Here is an 18,682-nt window from a genome sequence, read left to right as displayed (position 1 = left end):
CCTTTGGCCGCCAGATTGCTCCCTAAATTATAAACTCTCAGTTATAAACAAGATGACCCAATTTTTAAAAAATGTAGCAGTCAGAAATGTAAAAAAGTGTGATTAGTTTTTAGTGATATAATTTGAAAGAACTAGGGAGGTTATGTGAAGGATGTGAAAGGCTACAACTGTACCCAGATAGCACTATACAAAGAGATGCCCTCTGTCCCTCTCTCTGTAGCTGCCTGACAATCAGGCTGCACAGCCAACAGGCGCCCTCGCTGTTACGCAGGCTGCAACGCACTGGAGAACGGCAGGCCCTCCCCTAACCAGAAGAGACAACCCTAGCCCTCAGAGAAGAAGATAATGCCCACTTCCTCTCTCTGCCTTCAGTGTACACAGGCCAGGCCCTGCCTAGAAATAGGAGGGCTGTAACCTTAGTCACCCCTGACCAATGACCTGTCCGTTGCTAAGGATTATCAGAAGTTAGCCTGAAAAGCTTACTTTGGTTTACTCATCTGGTAAGTTTGTGTTCTCTGAATAAGGGCCCAATGGGTTAGGTGAAAAGAATGTACTTTTAGATCCTCCATTAGGATAGAAAATTGGTCTTTAACCAATATTAATATAGTGCTATGCTTACCAACTAATGTATTAAGGATCAAGTAGAATAAGAGTTGTGAAAACATTCTGTAAACTCCAAAATGATCTATAAACATAAAAGGAAGTGGACTGTGTTTAAATAACTAATTATAAGCAACTTAACTTGAATCAAAAATCTCTGCTTCTGTTCCATGTTCATGGATAAGAAAACTCAGTATTAAAACATCAGTTCTCCCCAACCTGATCACAGATTCAGTGAAATCCCACTTAAAATCCCAACACGACTTTTTGTAGAAGTCAAAAAGCTGAGTCTAAAAATCTATGGAGGGGACTTCCCTGGTGGTCCAGTGGTAAAGAACCTGCCTTCTGGGCTTCCCTGGTGGGGCAGTGGTTGAGAGTCCGCCTGCCGATGCAGGGGACACGGGTTCGTGCCCCGGTCCAGGAAGATCCCACATGCCGCGGAGTGGCTAGGCCCGTGAGCCATGGCTGCTGAGCCTGCGTGTCCAGAGCCTGTGCTCCGCAATGGGAAAGGCCACAACAGTGAGAGGCCCGCGTACCGCAAAAAATAAATAAATAAATAAATAAAATAAAATAAAAACAAAACCTATGGGATGCAGCAAAAGCAGTTCTAAGAGGGAGGTTTACAAGCCTACCTCAAGAAACAAGAAAAATCTCAAGTAAACAATCTAACCTTACACCTAAAGGAACTAGAGAAAGAAGAAGAAACAAAACCCAAAGTTAGCAGAAGGAAAGAAATCATAACGATCAGAGCAGAAATAAATGAAATAGAAACAAAGAAAACAATAACAAAGATCAATAAAACTAAAAGCTGGTTCTTTGAGAAAATAAACAAAATTGATAAACCATTAGCCAGACTCACCAAGAAAAAGAGGGAGAGGACTAAAATCAATAAAATTAGAAATGAAAAAGGAGAAGTTACAACAGATACCATAGAAATACAAAGCATCCTAAGAGGCTACCAGAAGTAACTCTATGCCAATAAAATGGACAACCTGGAAGAAATGGACAAATTCTTAGAAAGGTATAATCTTCCAAGACTGAACCAGGAAGAAACAGAAAATATGGACAGACCAATCACAAGTAATGAAACTGAAACTGTGATTAAAAATCTTCCAACAAACAAAAGCACAGGACCGGATGGCTTCACAGGTGAATTCTATCAAACATTTAGAGAAGAGCTAACATCCATCCTTCTCAAACTCTTCCCAAAAATTGCAGAGGAAGGAACACTCCCAAACTCATTCTATGAGGCCACCATCACCCTGATACCAAAACCACACAAAGATACTACAAAAAAAGAAAATTACAGACCAATATCACTGATGAATATAGATGTAAAAACCCTCAACAAAATACTAGCAAACAGAATCCAGCAAAACATTAAAAGGATCATACACCATGATCAAGTGGGATTTATCCCAGGAATGCAAGGATTCTTCAATATATGCAAATCAATCAATGTGATACACCATATTAACAAACTGAAGAATAAAAACCATATGATCATCTCAATAGATGCAGAAAAAGCTTTTGACAAAATTCAACACCAATTTATGATAAAAGCTCTCCAGAAAGTGGGCATAGAGGGAAACTACCTCAACCTAATAAAGGCCATATATGACAAACCTACAGCAAACATCATTCTCAACGGTGAAAAACTGAAAGCATTTCCTCTAAGATCAGGAACGACACAAGGATGTCCACTCTCACCACTATTATTCAACATAGTTTTGGAAGTCCTAGCCACAGCAATCAAAGAAGAAAAAGAAATAAAAGGAATACAAATTGGAAAAGAAGAAGTCAAACTGTCACTGTTTGCAGATGACATGATACTATACATAGAGAATCATAAAAATGCCACCAGAAAACTACTAGAGCTAATCAATGAATTTGGTTAAGTTGCAGGATACAAAATTAATGCACAGAAATCTCTTGCATTCCTATACACTAATGATGAAAAATCTGAAGAGAAATTATGGAAACACTCCCATTTACCACTGCAACAAAAAGAATAAAATACCTAGGAATAAACCTACCTAGGGAAACAAAAGACCTGTATGCAGAAAACTATAAGACACTGATGAAAGAAATTAAAGATGATACCAACAGATGGAGAGATATACCATGTTCTTGGATTGGAAGACTCAATATTGTGAAAATGACTATACTACCCAAAGCAATCTACAGATTCAATGCAATCCCTATCAAATTACCAATGGCATTTTTTACGGAACTAGAACAAATCATCTTAAAATTTGTATGGAGACCCAAAAGATCCCAAATAGCTAAAGCAGTCTTGAGGGAAAAAAACGGAGCAGGAGGAATCAGACTCCCTGACTTCAGACTATACTACAGAGCTACAGTAATCAAGACAATATGGTACTGGCACAAAAACAGAAACATAGATCAATGAAACAAGATAGAAAGCCCAGATATAAACCCACACACCTATGGTCAACTAATCTATGACAAAGGAGGCAAAGATATACAATGGAGAAAAGACAGTCTCTTCAATAAGTGGTGCTGGGAAAACTGGACAGCTACATGTAAAAGAATGAAATTAGAACACTCCCTAACACCATACACAAAAATAAACTCAAAATGGATTAGAGACCTAAATGTAAGACCAGACACTCTAAAACTCTTAGAGGAAAACATAGGAAGAATACTCTTTGACATAAATCACAGCAAGATCTTTTTTGATCCACCTCTTAGAGTAAGGGAAATAAAAACAAAAATAAACAAATGGGACCTAATGAAACTTAAAAGCTTTTGCACAGGAAAGGAAACCATAAATAAGACGAAAATACAACCCTCAGAATGGGAGAAAATATTCACAAACAAATCAACGGACAGTGGATTAATCTCCAAAATATATAAACAGCTCATGTAGCTCAATATTAAAGAAACAAACAACCCAATCCAAAAATGGGCAGAAGACCTAAATAGACATTTCTCCAAAGAAGATATACAGATTGCCAACAAACACATGAAAAGACGCTCAACATCGCTAATTATTGGAGAAATTCAAATCAAAACTACAATGAGGTATCACCTCACACCAGTTAGAATGGGCATCATCAGAAAATCTACAAACAACAAATGCTGGAGAGGGTGTGGAGGGAAGGGAACCCTCTTGCACTGTTGGTGGGAATGTAAATTGATACAGCCACTATGGAGAACAGTATGGAGGTTCCTTAAAAAACTAAAAATAGAATTACCATATGATCCAGCAATCCCACTACTGGGCATATACCCAGAGAAAACCATAATTCAAAAAGACACATGCACCCCAATGTTCATTGCAGCACTATTTACAATAGCCAGGTCATGGAAGCAACCTAAATGCCCATTGACAGATGAATGAATAAAGAAGTTGTGGTACATATATACAATGGAATATCACTCAGCCATAAAAAGGAACGAAATTGAGTCATTTGTTGAGATGTGGATGGATCTAGAGACTGTCATACGGAGTAAGTCAGAAAGAGAAAACCAAATATCGTATATTAACGCATGTATGTGGAACCTAGAAACAATGGTACAGATGAACCGGTTTGCAGGGCAGAAGGTGAGACACAGATGTAGAGAACAAACGTATGCACACCAAGGGGGGAAAACTGTGGTGGGGTGGGGATGGTGGTGTGCTGAATTGGGCGATTGGGATTGACATGTATACACTGATGTGTATAAAATTGATGACTAATAAGAACCTGCAGTATAAAAAAACAAACAAAAAAAACAACTAATGCTAAACTTTCTTTGGGTTATTTATATGGAAATATGTTAATGTAAATGTTTCAGACATTACATGAAATTTCTAAAAATCTTATATGTTCTGGTATAATGTTATAAGTCATAATTCTAGTTATTACTTTAAAATGTATATCTCAGAAATAACTAAATTTCCTTGTCAATTGCATTATTATGAACTTTCACCAAATATTTAACCGTGGTCATTTTTAAGTCTTTTGTCATTCACAGACACTTCTGGGTATATTCTGAAGCTTTCGCAAAAACGTTTCTATAAAAGGGTTTCACCCTCAAGGAATTCATGGAAAAAACTCTGACAAGTACAGGTTTCTGGTAACTGACTATATTACTGAACTGAATGAATAAGCATTTTCAGAACTCTAATGGAAAACTGATGAATTCATAGAAGTGCTAACAAAAGATCAAGATGAAAAAGAAAATTAATTACATGGGACTGAGTGAACTGATGAGGATGATTATAATATTTGTGACTTACTGTTTGAATAAAAAAAATAATAATCCCACAAGGACTCAGAGGCAAAAAATATACAAATCAATTTTCACTGCAAAGTAAAGGCACTGTTACAGTGGAGGATTACTGGACTGAATGTCAATATTATGACATAGTATGAGTGTGTTTCATGTTTGGTAATTGCAATCATTGTTGTTTTTGTTGTGGTCATCCATTTACAATGCTTGGTGTCAGTTTATTTATCTCATAAAAATAAAATACAGTGTGTGTGTGTGAAAAAAATAAAATAAAACAAAAAGTCCAAAAAAATGGTTAAGATGATAAATTTTATGTTGTGTTTTTTTAACCACAATTTTAAAAAAAAGAAATGAAATACCAAGGGCTGGAGAGAATGCAGAGTCACTGGAACATTGCTGGAATGTGAAATGGTATAGCCACTTTGTAAAACAGTTTGGCAGTCTCTTACAAAGTTAAATATACACTTACATTTGATCCAGCAGTTCCACTACTAGGTGTTTACACAAAAACTGAATGTGAATATCTTTACTCACAATTGTCAAAAGGTGGAAACAATCCAAATGCTCATCAAGTGATGAATGGATAAACCAATTATAGTACCTCCATAAAATGGAATACTACTCAGCAATAAAGAGAGTCAACTACTGATAACTGCAACGTAGTGGGTTGAATCACGTTCCCCAAAAAAGATTTGTTCAAGTCCTAACACCAAGTACCCATGAATGTGACTTTATTTGGGAAGAGAATCTTTGCAGATGTAAACAAGTTAAGATGAGGTCATACTGGATTAGGGTGGGCCCTAAATCCAATGACTGGTGTCTTTATAAGAGAAGGAAGGGGGAGATTTCGACACAGACAAACAGGGAAGAAGGTCATATGGAATGGAGGCAGAGAGCAGAATGATGGAGCTACAAGCCAAGGGACACCAAGGACTGGAGGCAACCAAGAGAAGCTGGGAAGAGACGAGGAAGGATTCTTCCCTAGAGCCCCCAGAGAGCATGGCCCTATGGACACCTTGATTTCACAATTCCAGCCTCAGAACTGTGAGAGAATAAATTTCTGCTGTTCAAAACGTAAGCCACTCAGTTTGTGGTACTTTGTTACGGCAGCTCTAGGAAACTCATACATGCCACAACATGGATGAGTCTCAAATGCAATTGCTAAGTGAAAGAAGAACTCTACTTCTGATTCTGTTTATAGGATACATTGGAAAAGGCAAAACTACATATCAGTGGTTCCAGAGGCTGGAGGTAGGGGATGGGAATAGATTACGAAGGGATATTAAGGGAACTTCTGGGGGATGATGAAACTGTTCTGTATCTTGATTGTGGTGGTAATTATACAACATAACCTGTAAATCTAAAGAAGGTCAATTGTATTGCATATAAATTACACTTCAAAAATGTTTGCTTAAAAAAAATTTATGCTTCTGGGATTCCCTTTTTTTCTGTTTGACAAGAATCCTGGGAAGGAGCTCCTATTGGCCTAATCAGGGATAATGTGAGGACCAAAATAACAATAATAGTTATAGATTATAAACCATGGAAAAAAATAAGAAATCACAAAACCACAAATATAGAAATAAATAAATAAATGTATAAATTGAAAGTTTGATGAGAATCAGGATAAAGTATCTCCTCACAAAATACCTATTAATTACAAAGGAGAAGAGTAACTTCAGAGTGGAGAAGACTGACAGACACCACCTTAACTACGTGATAAAAGTGAACATCATGAAAATGAAAAATCACCCACTTAATGGGATACAATAACAGAACCACCTTTGGCTATTCCTGCCAAAGATGCGTAATCTGAATCCAATCATGAAGAAACAGACAAACCCCAACAGAGAGATATTCTAAAAAAGAACTGGCCTGTGATCTTCAGAAGTGGCAAGGTCACAAAAGTCAAAAATAATTTCTTTAATGTCAAAAATAAAAGATTGAAAAATTGTTCTAGACTGAAGGAGACTAAAGACAATGTATGTGCTCTGAACTGGATCCTTTTGCTGTGCAGGACAGTAATGGGACATCTGGTGAAACCTGAATGGGGTCTCAGGATCAAATGGTAATAATGCATCACTGTTAATTTCCTGATTTTGATGGTTCTATTCAGATTATGTAGAACAACGGCCTTGCTTGTAGGAAATACACGGTGAAGTATTTTGGGTTGATAGGGCATTAGGTCAGCAACTTATTCTCAAGGGTAAAAATACAGTTATTTTTACTGTACATCCAACTTTTCTGTAAGTTTGTGATTGTTTCAAAGTTTAAAAATTACTCAGAGAAAGAATCCCGGGAAGCCCTGGGTCTGTCACTTCATCCCATCCCCCAATACACAAGGAAAAGGACACTACAGTACATTCTATATTCCTCTAAAGTTGACAGGAAAGTACCACAAAATCGGGATTTCAAACACAGCATATCTTGACAAAGTTCTATCTTCTGAAGCATGAAATCCAGCATAAAGCAGAGATCTACTTTATTTGGATACTGAATGACCCAATAGCCAACATGTAAGATAGTTTGATCTACAGAGGTAGATTTCTAATATAGGCAGTATTATAGTGAGATTCCAAACTCATTAAAGACAAGATTCCAGTGTACTAAGGTACAAATATGTTCATATAGTACTTTTTCTAATCACATTACATTTAAGAGTTCCTATTAGCACTCCCAAATGGAAGTATCCATTTAAATAATATTTCTGCTTTACAGGACATCATCAAACAAAGTGAACCAGATTTCACAACAAAGAAATTTAACACTGAACCTTAAATTGTATAATTAGAATGTCAGCCTCCTAATTATTCAAAGACTAGGATATCTAAATCTAATTCAGATCTTAAAAACAGTACCATATACCACTGTCTAAATCACCAATTCCACATTGTTTTGAACAAGGCTCTTCACTAATATGAATGATTAAAGCACCCTATGACACTGCACTAATCTAAATGCAATATAGGGACTTCCCTGGTGGTGCAATGGTTAAGAATCCGCCTGCCAATGTAGGGGACAGGGGTTCGATCCCTGGTCTGGGAAGATCCCACACATGCCACGGAGCAACTAAGCCCGTGCGCCACAACTACTGACCCTGTGCTCTAGAGCCTGCAAGCCACAACTACTGAGCCCACGCACCACAACTACTGAGCCCACATACTGCAACTACTGAAGGTCATGCATCTAGAGCCTGTGCTCCACAACAAGAGAAGCTGCTGCAATGAGAAGACCACGCACCTCGACAAAGAGTAGCCCCTGCTCACCTCAGCTAGAGAAAGCCCACGCGCAGCAACGAAGACCCAACACAGCCAAAAAAAAATTTTTTTTTAATTTAAAAATAAGTGCAGTACAGACCACTTATCTATGCTGTAGATTTGTCCTGTCCAGCATGGTAGAAACTAGCCACATGAAGGTAGTGAAACATGGCTGGTACAAATTAAGATGTGCTTTAAGTGCAAAATACACACCAGATTTCAAAGACTTAATTGAAAAAAAAGAAAAAAAAGAATGTGAAATATCTCATTAATGTTTTTTAATATTGATTCTATGTTTAAACAATAATATTTTGGATAGATTGGGTCAAATAATTATTTAAATCATTTAAATAATATTAAAATTAATTATACTGGTTTCTTTTTCTTTAATGTGGCTACTAGAAATGTTTAAATGACATATGTGACTCACATTATATTTCCAATGGACAGTGCTGCCTTAGACCATTTGTGAAATAACACTATCTTATGCTGCAGTAACTAGGAAAAAGAATAACAATGGACTTCCCAGAAGAACACTGAACTGTATCTAAGCCCAGTTTATCTTCAAGATCTAATCTTTTTTTCTTTTATTTTTGGCTGCATTGGGTCTTCGTTGCTACACGCAGGCTTTTCTCTAGTTGTGGCGAGTGCACGGGCCCCTCATGGTGCTGGCCTCTCTTGCCGCGGAGCACAGGCTCTAAGCACGCGGGCTTCAGTAGTTGTGGCTCGTGGGCTCCACAGCGCAGGCTCAGCAGCTGTGGCGCATGGACTCAGCTGCTCCGTGGCATGCGGGATCCTCCCAGACCAGGGCTCAAACCCATGTCCCCTGCACTGGCAGGTGGACTCCCGACCACTGCGCCACCAGGGAAGCCAAGATCTAATCTTTTCAAGGAAAATTTTTGCTTCTCTTTTTACACTCCACTCAGCTCAAAGAAAGTAAGTATCTCAGGTACCTGAAACTCGGAGGCACTGCTCCGCAGCTGGCTCACATTGGGTAAGGATCCTCCATGGTACTGTGTAAGGCGCAGTTGCTGAAGCTTCTGAAATTGAACCTGGGAACAAAGACATTTCAAAGTTGTTGAGAGATGACAGCAAAGATCTGAAAGAAGCATCAAAGTATGGTGTTGTGTAGCGAAATGGTTCAAGAGTGAAAGTCTTGGCTTCAGTTTCTTCTCTACTTAAAACCTTCAGGTTTCCAGTGCTTTCTGGGTTTTGATTAGTCTATTTTTGGAAAGAATTTACCCCTGTGCTAAATGTCTCAGCCATGACAGTGAGGTACTCTTGCACGGTCTTTGAGTGTTATGTGTGTGGAGGCACAGCAACAAAAGAATTTCTTAAAAAAAACTAAGCCACTGTCCATGACTCTAACACACTGACTATCTTCCCTTCTCCATGCTCTTTTCCAGTCTCCTTTTACATTTATGTGTAATAACTGCACAGTGGTGACCACAACATAGGTACAATCTTGCATGCTTACATCATAACTCTTTTCTATGACGTTACATAAGCATTTTTAATGGCTATATGACATTTCTTCTTCTGAATTATTTCCTTAGAACACACTGCAAAGAGTGATTCCTAAGTCTCTGGGTTTGGGCCTTTTGATGGCTCTCCATACACACTGCCAAGATGTTTTCCCAGAGAGTATACCAATGTATATATGAGAAAACAGTTTGACCACAAACTCACTAACACTGGATATTATCATTAATTGGGGAAAAGAAGCAGGTCAACTGAACAGGTATAAAATGGTATCCCACTGTTTTAATATGCTTTTCTTCTGTAAGTTCTTCCTTGCTTCATTTTTCAAAAGGCAGTAAACTGGTTACAGTTCTTGTAAACCCCAGAGTGGTCCAATTTGGTCTTTAAGAGTTCTGCTTCTAAAATAATAAATTACCTCTGTGGTTATGTAACCCTTGGCACTTGTAATTCATGTAGGGAAGAAAGGGTAGCTAGGAACTCCGAGGCAGGTTTTTACCCTTTCATTACTCTCTGTCTTTGTCTAACAATAATAAAAACTACCAGATATGAGCCCCTAAGATGAGCCAGATGCTGTCCTCAGACGCTCTGCCCACTTTATCCCTAACCCTCTCAGCAATCACCAAGGGAGACCACATGATCCTGCTTTTACGAACGTGGAGACCCAGACTCAGGGAAGTTCAGACACCTGCCCAAGGTCACACAGCTAGAGGAGGCTGAGCTATGGCTAACTCAAAACCCACATTCTTATTTCTGCCATGTACCTTTCCTTTGTTCCATTTCTCCCTCAATGATCATACTATTCACAAGCTCAGAGAAAAGTGAAGTTTGGTTGACCAAAAGCATCGCTGCACCTATGAAGCGCTCTGATTTTTTGTTTTTACATTTATTATGAAAATTTTCAAATACGTACAAAATAGAGACAAGTAAAATGAAACCCCATCTCTTCATCTTCCAGCTCCAACAATGATCAACTTACATCCAATCTTGATTCATTTTTACCTCCTCCATCACCCACTGCACTCCACTGAAAGAAATCCAGGCATCCTAGCATTCCATATTTCAATATGCATCTCCAAAGATAAGGACTTGTATCTGTTTGGAAGTTTTAAAGGCATATAAAACCCTTTGGCAGCCTTAACTTCCTTATACCCACTGTACTTGATTTCTCAAACATACTGCACAGTAAAACTCTATTAATCAAAACCCAGATCTGAGAGCCAAATATGAGAAGGAAGCCATGATGAGCTTTTCCCATCTATCAGCTAAGTTATAAAGTCTCAGCTTTTGATCTTGACATTCTCAACCAGAAGCATTTGACTCTCTATCCTTGAAAGTCTCTCGACAAAATTCTCAGCCCCCTTGATCTAAAGCCTTTGATTCCTTCTTGCATGAATCCATCCACTTAGTCACTTACATAAAAACGTTTAACTGTGTGTCAGGTACTGTGCCAGACGCTAGCTTACTAAGATGAATACGTGCCAAAGTTCCTACCTGCAGGGAGTTCTCACAAAGGCTTCAACTCTTACCCAAAAGCCTTGACACTTCAACCAAGCTAAGTTCTAAATCTAGCTAGAGATTTGCCTTCAACTGAGCTTGAGGCTCTCTTAGCGGTCGTCCATATCTGCTGTCCCTACCAAACTGCCCATTTCTGGAGTCTTCAGAGACGGTTGTGCTACAGTAAAAAGAGCAATGGATTTGGAACAAGAAGACCTGACTTTGTAAACCGGAGCTCCCATGTGGTTGCACAGATTATTCTGCTGCCTACTTCACAAAGACTGTGGAAGGATTAAAACAGAGAACAGACATGACAGTGGTGTGTAAAGTGTACAGGTCTGGACAACTGCTCAAAATATTATCATTATTGTTGATAACCTCAACTACCTCCTAAACCCTTGAGTAATTCTGACACTTTTCTCTTTTGAAATTTAGAGCCATTGAGCTAGAAAGAACCTTAGAGACTGTCTTCAATACCGTCATGCTTACTGATGAGGAAAATGAGGACAAAAGGCTGATTAGCCTGAGGCAGAGGTCATGGACTGGCAGGCGACAGGACATGGTTAGCCTACAGAGTTCTGTCTGACCCACTCAATGTTTTAAATTTTTAAATTGCAAGAAGCCACAAACATCTGGATTTCCATCTTGTCTTGATTGAAAGATCTAATGACACTGAACCCATATTCTTCATGGCAACAGTGTGTGGAGCTGAGAAATGCCTGCCCCCTTAGATAGGGCTTGGGTTCTCCAGTTTGCCCGTGTCCTCACTGTACCCTGTTACTCCTCCACTATGGCCCAAGATCAGCTACCATTTGCCATCTCATTCCACGCCCCTCCACTCATTTTCCTGACCTGCCTCACCCAGTACCTTGAGTTAGCAACTTTTAGCCTATAGTCACACACTTTTAGTGGAATTTTCTCCAATGTCTATATGAAATGAGATCTAAGTCTCACTAATTCCTTTTTGAAAAAGTGTTGTAGTAGTCAACACAATCCCAGCAGCCCTATTCACAGAAATTGATAATTCTAAAATCTGTAGATGTGTGAATGACCTAGAGTAGCCAAAGCAATTTTTAAGAACGGTAAAGGTGGAAGACTTAAGTTACCTTGTTTCAAGACTGACTATAAAGCTATCGTAATCCAGGCAATGTGCTGTTGTTCAAAAGAGAGATGAACAGATCAATAGAACAGGAGAGAGTCCAAAAATAGACCGATGTATACATGGCCAGTTGATTTTTGACAAAAGTGTCAGAGCAATTCAATGGAGAAAGAAAACCGTTTTCAACAAATGCCGCTGGTACAATTAGATATCCTAATGGGGGAGAAAAAGCAGTTCAGCATATAGACATTCAGTGTGACAACCATAATCAAACCCCAGCTCTGCCTCTTACCAGCCATGCAACCTTATGTCTCAAGTCTGTTTGCTCTCCCGCAAAATGAGGATCGCTCCAGATACACAGTCCACAGGGTTACTGTGAGAACTACATGAGATAATGAACGTAAAGTGATCAGCACAGTGGCTGGCAAAGAGATAACGCTCCATATTCAGCCCAAATCTAATCTTTCTAGTCTCCTCTATTCCTCTCTGAGGCCTCACTATGCCATAACATATCTATTGTTTGTTTTAATATAAAAGTAATAGTTTTCCCCAAATATTCCAGCAAAATTAACACTCCAGGTTGATGTGCTATTATTGATCGTGTGGTTTCTCCACATTACCAGTTGTCCTTCAAAGCCAAACTTCTTGTACAAGTTCCCAACCCTGTCCCACTTCCTCTATTCAAGGCCTCAGTGCCTCACAACCTCCCTTCCACCCAGCACACTGTGGACGTGGTGGCTCCCACCAAGGTTACCAACGACCCCACATGACTGGACCAAAGAACGAGTCCTTATCACATCAGACCAAGTCAGCAGCACGGGGTTCGGCTGGTCCACATCCCCTCCTCTTAACCATAATCCTCCTGGCTCTCCTCCTACCTCTCTGGTTGCTCTTCAGTCTTCTTTGCTGGCTCCTCCTCCTCTATCTCCCCTTTAAATGGTGGAGCTCCTTGGGCTTCTCCTAGGCCCTTTCCATGTTTCACTCTATGTACAGCAGGGGTTACAAACTCAAAAGCCTACGGGTGCCAGGTATGGAAGATAAGTAAGCGAAGCAGCCTAGAATCACTGTGAGGAAACCATAGGGAGTGACGGGGACTGTGGCAAACTGAAGGACACACCGTGCCCTGTCTAAGGGGGGCAGCAGCTATTCAACTCCAGGCAATCGCTGCCATGAGGAAATGTAGGGTAAGTGTTGTTAGATGATCTCTTTTCAAAAGAAGCCAGAGTCCAGATTTTAATGTAAAATCACAATATTCACTGTTGGACCTAATTGAAGAAAAAAAAAAAATCAGAGGGCCAAATTAGAATTTAGGCCACCAATTTCTAAGATCTTTTCTAGAAATTCTTCCTAGGCAGCAGAATCTACTCCTGCTGCTACACACCAAAGATTCCCACTAGCCTAGACTTCTCTCCTGAGCTCCAGGACCACATATACAACTATCTGCTGGCCCATCTCTACTTAAATGCCTCACAGGCACCTCAAACTCAGCATCTCCTGACACTGAGTCAGCTCCCGCCTTGCTCCTGCCAGCGCTCCCTCTCTTAGCAGAGGATACCCTGGAATGGCTCAAGTCCGAAAGCTGGGGATCATCCTTGAGTCCTCCCTCTCCCTCATCTCCCTCATCCATTCACCAAGTCTGGTCCTTTCTACTTCCTAAGTATCAATCTGTTCACCTCTCTGCCTCCCTGTGGCTACCACCCTTGCCAATGCCACCATCATCACATCTCCTAGATTCCAAAGCATTTCCCTGCTACCTCTTCCTCCGATCTAGCCTACGTTCTGGAGCTAGAGGCATTCTTTCAAAATGCAAATCTCCCCTGGTTCAACCCCTTCAATGACTTTCCATTGTCCTTAGGATCAAGTCCCAAATCCCCATGAATGCCTCATCTCAAATTACCCTCCTCATCCCCTTGCTGAACCTCTGTCCCCTGTGCCTAAAACACTCTCCCCTCCCTCAACACACGAGCATATACCCTCACATGCCTTCCCCACTCCTACTAACCCTTTATGCCACTAGAAGAGGTGAGGATTCCCTACCATACACTCCCAACTGTTCCCCTTTCGTACTATTCATCAAAATGTGTCCTGACTTGTCAAATGAATGTCTTCCCCATTAAACCCTAAAATCTATGACGAGACACTACATCCCCAGTGTCCATCCGAACCCCCAGCACGCACTAGAGACTCAAAAAGTATTTGCTAAACAAATTAATAAGATCTTTGAAGCAAGGTACCACGTCTTCACCTCCCCCCACCCCTACACCCCCACTGGGGACTCAAGTACCAACAAATTAATGAATGAACAAAGGAACAGCCTCTTTCCAGGCATATCTGCCTCCATTTTTTTCCCTCTCCTTATCATCCCAGGTACCACCATTGAACTGATCCTCCTAGCATTCTCTTCTCAAAAAATTTCCATTGCTTCCAGGTAAGGCTGCACCCCTAAAGCTAGAGTGAAAAATTCTCCATAATCTAATCTATCCCACCAACTAAACAAATAGGATTTAACTCCAACTCTGAAGGACTGACTCTGATTATATGGAGAAAAAGTCGAAGCCCAACAGACTCAGAAAGGAAAGAGTACCTAGATTGATTAGCGATGTCTGTTCCATTTATAAGCATGCCCACCATGGGCTAGTAATGGAAAATCAGTATGTCTGCCATCTGGTTATCAATAATGAACTGGATAGATTCTTCTCCATCTGAGATCTTTGGACCCTTGGAACATATGCTTGGGGATCTACGAGTTCTCTACAAGAAGTGTTTCAGTTTTATAATTTCATTATGAAAGTTACCCTTAAAATTTTAAATAAGCAAAGATTACTAGGCAAATTCAGTGTCATCGTTTGCCTTTGTGTGTATGAACACAGTGGAGCCAAGCAGTATTTATTATTTTACTTGCAATTGGTAGAGAGTAGAAAAGAACACAGGCAGAATTAACATGTAAATAATGCCCTGTACAAGGTGAAGGACAAAATGACATCATAATTTTATAGCAATTAGAATAGAGAAAAGTGGTGGCTGAATTGAGTTATCATATGGGGCAGAGTTGGTCAGGCTTGCTAAACTCTAGAGAATCTGAGCTATAGGGTTTAGCACTATCTATATATATTTCTTCTCATCATGATAGAAATGTAAGTACAAGAGATATTTCACTTTCTCCTTAACCTCGCTAAAAGAAAACACCATCAAAAATATGATAAATGGCAAGTGACACCTAGCCTCAGGAGTGGGGGACATGACAGGCTGTGGGGTGAACTGTGGCCAACCAGAGAATACATGCTCCATTTGAGGGGGCAGCCATCACCCAGCTCCAGCTAGCTAGCTGTCACATGGGAAATCAGGATGAGTGTTATCGGGTCTCCCAATTTTAAATGTATATAAATATATATATTTAAAATAGAGAGAAAGAACGAAATTTTGACTGTACATTAAAATCTCCAACTTTGATTTCTATGAAAAATCTCCCAATTCTGGCGACAGATTCCAGAAGTTTTCCCAAGCACCAATGGCCAAAAAATATCGCGTCTGTAGCTCAGCGAGCCAGGGACCACCAGTTTGCGACTCCCCTCTCAATTCTCCTTCAGGCTGCCCACAACCCCGCCCCCGCTTCTGTACATCCTCCCCCATCCTCCTGATGGTCCTTCAAGGTCAGCATTCAGGATCCTCAAGGCCTGCCTGCCCCGCTCACGCTGACCCTCGTTCTCTGCAGTTCTGCGCGGACACTCCTGTTGGCTCTCCATCCTCCACTGCCTCCCTCGACAGTTACCTAACCTCGCCGAGTGTTTGTCCAGGCTGGCGCCTTATTCCTCCTGGACCCTCCTCCGTCACCAGCAACGCGGTACACCTTCCCAGTTCTCATGAACCATCGGGGCTGAAGTCAGTAAACCGGACCGATACAGCACCTCCATGGAGGAAGAGCAGCGAAGTCCCACACTCGACATGGAATCACATCTCGATACCCAGACAGACCCCAAACCAGCCCGGGGCCGACCCTGGATTCACTGGTGCGCGGTGCTCTCCCGAAGGAGCGGGTGGGTGCCTCGGGCCCTCCACGCCGAGCAGTCCGGGAGGACTCGCGGGCGGTGGATGTTCGGAGCAGTCAGAAGCCGCACCGCCCGCCTCCGAGCTGTTTGTGATTTCCTCCCCGCGCTCCCGGTCACCCTCCCCCTTAGGCCGCCCTCACTCGGCGGCCCGCCTTCCCGGGCTCGGCCCCTTCCCATCTCCCCGTACACACTGCCCCGCGACTCTCCCACCTCCGCGGCGACAGCAAACCTCCAGCGGGTGTCGGAAGGCAGGCAAGCGCCGAGGCCGCGGCCGCGCCGGCCCCGCTCCCGGGTTCCACTCCGCGGGCGCGACCCCGCCCGGCCCCGCCATCGCCTCGGCCCCGCGACCTCTCACCCGCCGCGCGGGGCCCGCCCGCGGCCGTGGCCGCCCGCCCGCGCCGGCCCGGGCCCTCACCCGCGACAGGGTGAGGTCGGTCATGAGCTGCTCGAAGGCCCGCGTCTCCTCGGCCTGCCGCTGCGTGTGCAGCGCGATCTTCTCACTGAACTTCCGAGGGTTGGCGCTGCCCGAGCCCGGCGAGGCGGCCATGGCGCGGGCCCGGCGCCGGCAAGAGGGGGAGACGGCGGGCGCGGGCCCTGCGCCTCGGCCCACCCGTCCGTCCGCAGGCCGCCCCGGCCGCCGCCCGAAGCCCGTCCTCCGGCGCGACCCGGCAGAGGAGCCGCCGCGGCCCCACCGCCAGCGAGCGGCCGGGAGCGCGCCGAGGTCCGCCCCCGCGCGCGCGGCCCCGCCCTCGGCGTGGCCCGCCCGCCGCCCGGCCCCGACCCGGCTCGGCGCCAGCCACCGGAGGGCTTTCCCCGGCGTCCCGAGCCGGGCTTGCGACCCGCCACGCAGACACTGAGGAAACCCCGTCAGCAGAGCAAAACGCATCCGACGTGAGGGAGCAGCTAGGGTACCATTTTTCCAAAACGCTCCCTCGTAGGGACGTCCTGGCCTTTGGATTTACGTTACAACTTTAGAACAGTTTTAACATCCTTCTCGCCCGGCTTCCCTCCAGTTATGCTGATTTCCTTCAGGGGGTGAAAACGGGGCGACCTACGCTTGAGCAATCCTCTCCCTCAGTTCCCACACTCTGGGGCCTAACGTCTGCCCTCCGTCCTCCGCCTCCCAGCCCGCTTCCTCCCTCGATTTGTGTCGTTGACAGTCCGCTCAGGCCCACCCAAGAGAAAAGTTACTAAATCTGGATCTCAGTTTCTAAAACCATCTCCCGAGTTGCCCGAACTTGAACCGTGGGCACCCTCCTCGCTCCTCGGCCCCGGCCCTTTTTCCAGGCTCTTTCTGAGCATCCGTGGCCTCTGCAGACTCCAGCTCGTCAGACGTCAACTCCCCGTTTATAACTAGCTTCTCAGCCTCAACGGTTTTCTCCCTCTCTTGCAGCCCAGGAGCTCCTCTCCGTATAGATGTGGCTGTGTGTAAAGATGTCCTGGACGGCTCTAAGAGTGTGTCTGCGTTTTGTAAATTAGGAACTATTAGGGACACGCAGAAGAGTGCAGAAAATGATGTTAGCGACACCTACTCCCTCCACTATCAAGATTAAATGTATCAAAACATTTTGCTTCAGTTACTTGGTATTTATTAAAGAAATAGAAAATTAGACAGAAGTAAAGCCCGACCCTTATTCTTTCTCCTTCCTCCCTAGAGATTATCACTGGGCTCAAGTTGGTACGTATCACTCACATTCATGTTTTTACACTTTTACTACATACGATGTACGGCTCCACCAACTGCATATGAAATACCAAATTTGGCTTTAAAATTTACAAAAACAACATCATGCTGAATAACCTTTTGCAACCTTTTTCATTTACTATTGTTTTTGAAATTCATTTGCATTGATTCATTTGTTTTACTGTGTAGTATTTCATTGTAGTTTTCATATGTCTGAGATTTTTTTTAGAAAATTTAATATGAGAACATATCTCTATTAGCTAGAGGTTAGCTTGTTTTATTAAGCATAATTGGATTTATTTCTTCTGTTTTATTTTGTGCCATCTACCATCCTTTTTCTTTATATTTTATTTTCTGCTTTCCTGTTACATTGGGTTCAGTTTCAGAGAACAGAATTCATTCTAGATACTTTAAGTATAAAAGGGTATAGGGTATAAAATGGCTTAAGGACTTGTTTGGAGGGCTGAGGAAGCAGACTCCAGGTTGAAAGGTTCAGAAATGACCTTGAGAGACATGCTGCAGAACCAGGGCACCAAAAGAGCCACTGCCTCTTCTAAAATCTGGAAGCCACCTACTGAATTGGAGAGCTGTCACTACACTTGCCACCTCCTGAACCACATGAGAAGAAGCCACTGTAGAAAAGTCCGACAGTCCTCACCAATAGAAACAGCACATACACAGTCTCAGCTTCACTGCCACCTTACAAATCCAATAAGAGAGAAAATTGGCTTGGAAGTGCCAAAACTGCATCCAGAATTCTAGCTGCAATAACATCTAG

The 18,682-nt window shown here is 42.5% G+C and overlaps 1 protein-coding gene across 3 annotated transcripts in view; it reads right to left on the bottom strand.

The window, feature by feature from the left end:
* The window catches only part of CRTC3 (CREB regulated transcription coactivator 3), a 103,345-nt gene extending 86,435 nt beyond the window's left edge, over window positions 1-16,910 (bottom strand). For all 3 annotated transcript variants that reach the window (XM_060005377.1, XM_060005378.1, XM_069540467.1), the window contains exons 1-2: window positions 16,636-16,910; window positions 9,053-9,151 (exon numbers count right to left, since the gene is read on the bottom strand). In XM_060005377.1, coding sequence (XP_059861360.1) covers window positions 9,053-9,151; window positions 16,636-16,767 — 231 coding nt within the window. In that variant the 5' untranslated portion in view covers window positions 16,768-16,910. The remainder of the gene's footprint in view (window positions 1-9,052; window positions 9,152-16,635) is intronic.
* Between the last annotated feature and the right edge of the window lie 1,772 nt (window positions 16,911-18,682).

Source organism: Delphinus delphis, chromosome 2, assembly GCF_949987515.2.
Source record: "Delphinus delphis chromosome 2, mDelDel1.2, whole genome shotgun sequence".
Classification (NCBI taxonomy): Eukaryota; Metazoa; Chordata; class Mammalia; order Artiodactyla; family Delphinidae; genus Delphinus; species Delphinus delphis.
This window is presented reverse-complemented; position numbering and strand designations above follow the sequence as displayed.